Below are 7,108 nucleotides of genomic sequence, written 5' to 3'. Positions count from 1 at the left end.
GAAAATGCTGGAGGTAGGGCCAACTCATAAGCAACCTCTCCAACTGTCCGGAGTATCTCAAATGGCCCAATGTATCTGGGGCTAAGCTTGCCCCGCCTCCCAAACCTCATCACGCTCTTCATGGGCAACACACAGAGGAATACCTGATCACCAACTGCAAACCTCAATGGTCGACGCCTTTGATCCGCGTAACTCTGATGGCTACCCTGAGCCGTCCTGAGCCTATCCTGAATCACACTCACATGATCCAGGGCCTCCTGAAGCAAATCTGTACCACGCGGCCTAGGCGCTGTAGACTCAAACCAACCAACTGGAGAGCGACAACGCCTACCATATAAGGCCTCGAATGGGGCCATCTAAATACTAGAGTGGTAGTTGTTGTTGTACACAAACTCCGCCAAAGGCAAGAAATAGTCCCACTGACCTCCAAAATCCATAGCACAGACCCGCAAAATATCCTCAAGGACCTGAATAGTACGCTCCGACTGGCCATCCGTCTGTGGGTGAAAAGTTGTGCTAAGGTGGACACGGGTGCCCAACTCTTCCTTAAAAGCCCTCAAAAAACTGGAAGTGAACTGTGAACCCCGGTTTGAAATGATAGAAACAAGCACGCCATGAAGACGGACCACCTCCCTAATGTAGATACGAGTCAACCTCTCGGCACTGAAAGTAGTATGAACAGGAAGGAAGTGTGCTGACTTGGTCAATCGATCCACGATGCCCCAAATGCTGTCAACACCTCTAGAAGTCCAAGGCAACCCCACAATGAAATCCATAGTGATACACTCCCACTTCCATTCCGGGATATGTAATCTCTGGAACTTGCCACCAGGCCTCAAATGCTCGGCCTTTACCTGCTGGCAGCACAAGCAACGAAAAATAAAGTTAGCAATATATCTCTTCATGCCACTCTACCAATAATGCTGCCTCAAATCATGATACATCTTCGCTGTGCCCGGATGGATAGAGTATCTAGACTCATGGGACTCAGAAAGTATCAACTGTATCAAATCTCCAACTCTCGGAACACAAATGCGGCCGGCGAATCTCAACACTCCATCAGATCTAAGGTAGCCTGACCACCATCACCCGCTAACACTCGATCTTTAAGGGCCACCAAGGCCTCATCTTCAAACTGGCAGCCACAGATCCTATCAAGCAACGAAGACTGAACTCCCATATAGGCCAAGACGCGTCTAGAATTTAAGATATACAACCGAATCATGCTATTAGCTAAGAACTAAATGTCCAAAGCTAAGGGTCGCTCCTCAACATATAAAAAGGCTAGACTACCCATACTCACCGCCTTTCGGCTCAAGGCGTCCGCTACCACATTCGCCTTACCCGGATGATAGAGATTAGAGAGGTCGTAGTCCTTTAGGAGCTTAATCCAGCGACGCTGCCTCGAATTAAGGTCCCTCTGGCTCATGATGTAATGAAGACTCCTGTGATCGATATAGATCTCATATCAAACTCCATACAAGTAGTGCCTCCAAATCTTAAGTGCAAAAACTACCACCGCCAACTCCAAGTCATGGGTGGGGTAGTTGCGCTCATGAATCTTAAGCTGCCTCGACGAATAAGCAATAACCCAGCCCTGCTGCATCAATACACAACCCAAACCAACACCGGATGCGTCACAATAAACTGTGAATCCCTCACCCTCAACTGGAAGAGTCAATATAGGAGCGGTGGTCAATAACTCTTTGAGCCTCAAAAAGCTCGCCTCTCACTCCTCTGACCAAACAAAAGGAACATCAACACAAGTCAATCGAGTCAACGGGGCTGCAATAGTAGAAAAGCCCTCAACAAAGCGTCTGTAGTAGTCTGCTAGTCCCACGAAGCTCCGAATCTCAGTAACTGAGGTGGGCCTAGCCCAATCACGAATAACCTCAATCTTCGCCGAATCTACCATAATGCCCTCCTTGGATACAACATGCCCCAAGAACGCTACAAAGTCTAACCAAAATTGGCACTTTGAGAACTTGTCATAAAGCCGCTGATCTCTCAAAGTCTGGAGCACAACCCTCAAATGCTGCTCATGATCATCCCTACTTCGCGTGTATATCAAAATGTCATCAATGAATACTATGACGAAGGAATCAAGAAAAGGCCTGAACACATGCGTCATCAAATCCAAAAAGGCAGCAGGGGCATTAGTCAACCCAAAAGACATCACCAAGAACTCATAATGGCCATAACGGGTCCTAAATGCAGTCTTAGGGATGTCCACTGCCCTAATCTTCAGCTGATGGTACCAGGACCTCAAATCAATCTTAGAAAACACGGCTGCACCCTGAAGCTGATCAAACAAATCATCAATACGAGGCATGGGGTAACAGTTCTTCACCGTCACCTTGTTCAGCTGCCTGTAGTCAATGCACATCCTCATAGTCCCATCCTTCTTCTTCACAAACAGAACAGGAGCACCCCAAGGTGACACACTCGGACGGATGAACCCCTTACCTAAGAGATCCCCTAACTAAACACTGAGCTCCCTGAGCTCTACAGGAGCCATTCGGAAAGGCAAAATAGAAATAGGACGGGTGTCGGGCTCCAAATCTATGGCAAAATCAATGTCACGCTCTGGGGGTAAGCCAGGTAGGTCTCTAGGGAACACATCTGCAAACTCTCTAACCACAGAAACTGAGTTAACTGAAGGGCCCTCCCTACTCATATCTCGCACATAGGCCAAATAATCTAAACACCCAGAAGCAACCAACCGTCTAGCTCGCATAAACGAGATGATCCCCGTCGGTGTGTGACTATAAGCACCCTGCCACAACACTGGGGGAATGCCAGGCATGGATAAAGTACGGTCTTGGCGTTAGCAATCCAAGAACGCATGGTAGGGGATAACCAATCCATGCCCAGAATAACATCAAAATCAACCATATCTAGCAGAATAAGATCAACTCTAGTATCATAACCCTGGATAGTCACTAAGAAAGATCGCAATACCTGATCTACTACTAAGGACTCACCCACCAGGGTCGAAACATGAATTAGCTCTGCCAAAGACTCATACCTCATACCCAATCGGGGAGCAAAATAAACAGATACATATGAGAATGTGGACTCGGGATCAAATAATACTGTAGCAGGCTGATGGCATAATAAAAGCGTACTTGTGATGACATCGTCAGATGCCTCAGCTGCCACCCTCGCCGGGGATGCATAGAAATGGCCCTAAGCACCTCTGCCCGATGCATCTGATCTACCACCTAACTTGCCTCCTCAAGCTCCGCTTCTGGTACCCTGTTGGTTGTCCCGACGATCTTGGTCCTGACCACCACCTCTAGCTGGAGGGGGCACTGTTGAAACTGGTCTAGGTGCAAGGGGAGCTGGTACAATCGCCCCTCGCCCTTGCCGGGGGCACACTCTAGACCAATGGTCAAGCGCACCGCAATCAAAACACCCTGAAGCTGAATGGCCTGAAGTAACCCGACCGCGGTAGGAAGGGAGAGAATCTGATCCTCTCGAACTTTAGCCCGTACTAGGACCATCCTGCTGATGCTGGCTTCCTCAAAAGCAGGTAATGCTGCCTGAACAGGCCGACTAGACTGACCCTGCTGGAACCTCTGGCGGGGCCTATCATAGGAGTCTCTCCCTCTAGTCTGGGACCCACTGTAGCTGCCCTAGTAACGTGCCCTCATATCGTTGCCCCCTTGGGCCTCGCGATGAATATGCTCCATGGATCGGGCATGGTCGACCACATCAAGAAATGAACGGCCAGTCGAAACCAAATGCTCTGTGTCGACCCTCAGACGGTACCGCAACCCACGTACAAAACAACAAAATCTCTCCTCCTCCGTGGGCAGGATCATGGTAGTATGTCGAAACAACTCATGGAACCTCGTCTCGTACTCTGAGACGGTCATAGGGCCCTACTCCAATATGGAGAACAGATCACGAACCATATCCCTGACGCTCCATGGCATGAACTGGGCCAAGAAAGCCTCTGAGAACTCACTCCAAGATATAGAAGGCGATCCAACTGGCCTGGACTCTCGATACGTGCGCCACCACTGCCTGGCTGGCCCACGGAACTGATGAGTGGTAAAGTCGGCTCCTCTCGACTCCAAGAGGCCTAATGACTGTAGTTGCTCTTGGCAAATGAGCTGGATCTCGTGGGTGCCTTCCCCAATCACCCCTGAAAATATTTGCGGTGCCAACCTCTGGAATATCCTGAGCATCTTCTGCTCGCGCAGTGGCATCTCTCTGTCCTTTAAGTCTGGCAGGGCGGTCACATGAACTGGTGGCGGCTGAACCTCTGGTGCCGCTGCAGCAGGCTGACACTGCGGCGCTGGAGTTGGAGCTGGGACTGGTGCTGGTGCCTGACGCATCTCACCAATAACTGCTAATATCTGAGTCAGCAGGGCATGAAGATCAGGAGTTGCATGTAACACCCCTAAATACTAACCAAGAGTCGCATGTCGATTTACCGTTGCTTAATTACTAGAATATGTTTTAGTCTCATTTGGAAACTTGAAGTGTTGTGATAATTGCCAACTTGCTTAGCATAAATTCTTATCGTAATTTAAGGATTTGTGATGGGGTGTTTAGGTAATATTCTAATTAGAATTATGTTAACTTTAAAAGGAGATGAGGGATATATATATAAGTGTATATGTATACATTTTGGGCAGCATACAAATTTTTGGGCAGCACCTTTGAAGGACAGCTGCCCAAGGGATAAACATCACTTGTTGACTATATATTTTTCACCCCTCCTTTTAGAAATTTCGTTTTCCTCAAGCCTTAGAACCTTAGAAACATATCTAAACAGAGTGTTCTTCAAAATCACAAGAGAAACTTGGCCCTTTTTTGGCTGGAATTCAAGAACACACACTTCTTGTTGGTAAGTGTCGAAATTTTTTTCTGAACTGGGTAGTGTTTAGTATTATATGCATATCTCTCGCTCTATAACTTATTTTACAGTGAGTAAATATGATTTGGAAAGCTAATTCGTAGACCTACAACTATTATGTTTATGTCAAACTCTGATTCAGCTGTTATAGACTCAAAATATGGGACGCAACATAGAACCAGTTCTGTCCAGATTTTGGAATTTCAAATTCTGTATGAACAACTGTTGGTGTTTTGACTATATCTTGTTGTACAAGATAGATTTTGCGGTGATTCTTGTTTGTTTGCAACCCTAAGAGATGTATCTACATATTTCATGAAGGTTATAAAGTCTAGTTTTGCTGTTTTCCATTTCAAATCTAAGTTGCGACATGAGGTACTAGGCTGGCCAGAATCACTGTTTTGGGAGCATTGTTGTGTTTATGCAGGCTAATTTTACTTTTGATGATGATCCTATTTTACATTAATATTATTGAGCTTCTAGGAATTAAAGAAGTTGTTTAATTGTATTTTAAAGGTTGTATATACTTGTGAACAAGTTGAGGACCTTGATACATTGGTTGGACTGTTTCTTTGCTAAAGCACTGAGGTTTGTGTATAAACTTGTACTTGCACTCTTTTCACCTCTAGTATATCTGAAATTGGATCTTGGTACCTTTGGTTACCTCTTGTCATACCTCTAAATATCGAATTTGATACTCTTGATATATTATTTACTTGATTTATTTATTATGTTCGAGTATGTTGCCCATGACTTGAGAAAGTTTGTTTTGTGAATCGGATGGCTCCGAAACTATAGTTTTGCACCACTAAGCTATATGCTTAGCGATAGTTGTTTCTATCGTAGGGAATGGTCGAGAGGAGGCGTGAAGAAGGCCTTTGAAGATGGAAATTTTGAGAGCTTTAAGGAAGATCACATTTGCATTTAGGCATCTATATTTTGTATAAACCTTGGGACTTGTACATGATCTTTTTGTTGTATATTTACATGAAATTTCGATGACTAATGTGATCATGTCACCATGGGTTGTAAATTAAGTATGGCGATATGTTTTGTTCTTTTGGGGTGTGTAAGCCCAAGTATTGCAATATACTAAATTTAATATTTGCTTTGAATATTTGTGTGAAGCATGAACGGGCTAATTTCGGTACTTCGAAATGGGTAATATTCATATTATTTCATCCTTAAGTGTGAAGATAATATATGCATGAAAAGCTCATCGGCTATTTGCTTAAATTATTTTTGGGACGGTTTTTCCGTCATAAGTTGAAACACCGTGCCATATCAATTTTGACATCACATGAATGTTTAAATGTACAAGATGCACATCCTTATCTAATTTTTTTTTTCCTTTATGAACCTAATCCCTCTATTAGACTACAATCAATATGGCCATAGTAAGTCTCTTTTAATTGTCGCAAGTATTTAAGTAGTTTTCTTGCTTAGGTGGTCGTATCCTTTCGAAAGGGGTCGTTACAATTATTGGTATCAGAGCCTAGGTTTGTGGTTCTAGGATTTTTGCTGTGAATTACTTGTATACTTGCTCACTTTCAAAATGGTTCTATTTGGATTATTTGTTTGCTTACTTGGGTTACGATAATTTTATTACATGTAGAGTGCACATGCATCATGTACATGTCCCTAACGCAATGTGATCTTCTCTTTTGAAGGATTAAGTTATGACCTCTTCTTCTGACCGATCTATGGAAGCTAATCGTGAAGGGTCGGGTAACTCTGTGCCCTAACCTCATGCACCAGAAGAGGTTGGAGAACCTTTCTCGAATCAGTATGTTCCTCGCACTAGTGGGTCTGAAGTGGGAAACCATCAGGGTGTAAGACGGGTTCACATCCTCACATAAGCCGTGATAGTTAAGACATGAATCCTCCTTTTTAACAAATGGATGAACTCTTCCACCACATGGCTGAAGCGATGCATGATCCCAACGTGATTAACTTTGAGAAAATGAGGAAAATGGGTGGAGTGGAGTTTGAAAGCACTGTTGATCCCACAGATGCTGAACAATGGCTGGAGCGCATGGATAGGGTATTTGAGCAGTTAGAGCGTTCTGAAGTTGCCAAATTTAAGTATGCTATTTCACTATTACAGAAGGATGCTTATGATTGGTGGGTAATTGTTCCAAATGCCAACGTAAAACCTCCTGTTCTTACTTGAGATGACTTTCTTAGGGAATTTCGTATGAAGTATGTCCCACCTGCTTATTGTGATGCAAAGAAAAA

The 7,108-nt window shown here is 44.5% G+C and overlaps 1 protein-coding gene across 1 annotated transcript; it reads right to left on the bottom strand.

The window, feature by feature from the left end:
- Nucleotides 1–2,482: 2,482 nt before the first annotated feature.
- Nucleotides 2,483–4,435, bottom strand: LOC107057784 (uncharacterized). Its single transcript, XM_015302741.1, has 5 exons — nucleotides 4,424–4,435; nucleotides 3,918–4,367; nucleotides 3,234–3,617; nucleotides 2,818–3,105; nucleotides 2,483–2,776 (listed from the first exon to the last, which is right to left on the bottom strand). Exons 1-5 carry the CDS (start codon nucleotides 4,433–4,435, stop codon nucleotides 2,483–2,485), a joined length of 1,428 nt encoding a protein of 475 aa, XP_015158227.1.
- Nucleotides 4,436–7,108: the final 2,673 nt, after the last annotated feature.

This window comes from Solanum tuberosum, unplaced genomic scaffold (genome assembly GCF_000226075.1).
Source record: "Solanum tuberosum cultivar DM 1-3 516 R44 unplaced genomic scaffold, SolTub_3.0 scf00378, whole genome shotgun sequence".
NCBI classification, from domain to species: domain Eukaryota; kingdom Viridiplantae; phylum Streptophyta; class Magnoliopsida; order Solanales; family Solanaceae; genus Solanum; species Solanum tuberosum.
The sequence above is the reverse complement of the archived record's forward strand: the minus strand, read 5'-3'. Positions and strand labels throughout refer to the sequence as shown.

Coding starts and splice junctions, on each gene's coding strand:
- LOC107057784 (XM_015302741.1), bottom strand. Junction 3,618..3,917: donor CATGGAGCGTCAGGGATATG/GTTCGTGATCTG, acceptor AGTGGGTCCCAG/ACTAGAGGGAGAGACTCCTA. Junction 3,106..3,233: donor CAGAAGCGGAGCTTGAGGAG/GCAAGTTAGGTG, acceptor TTATGCCATCAG/CCTGCTACAGTATTATTTGA.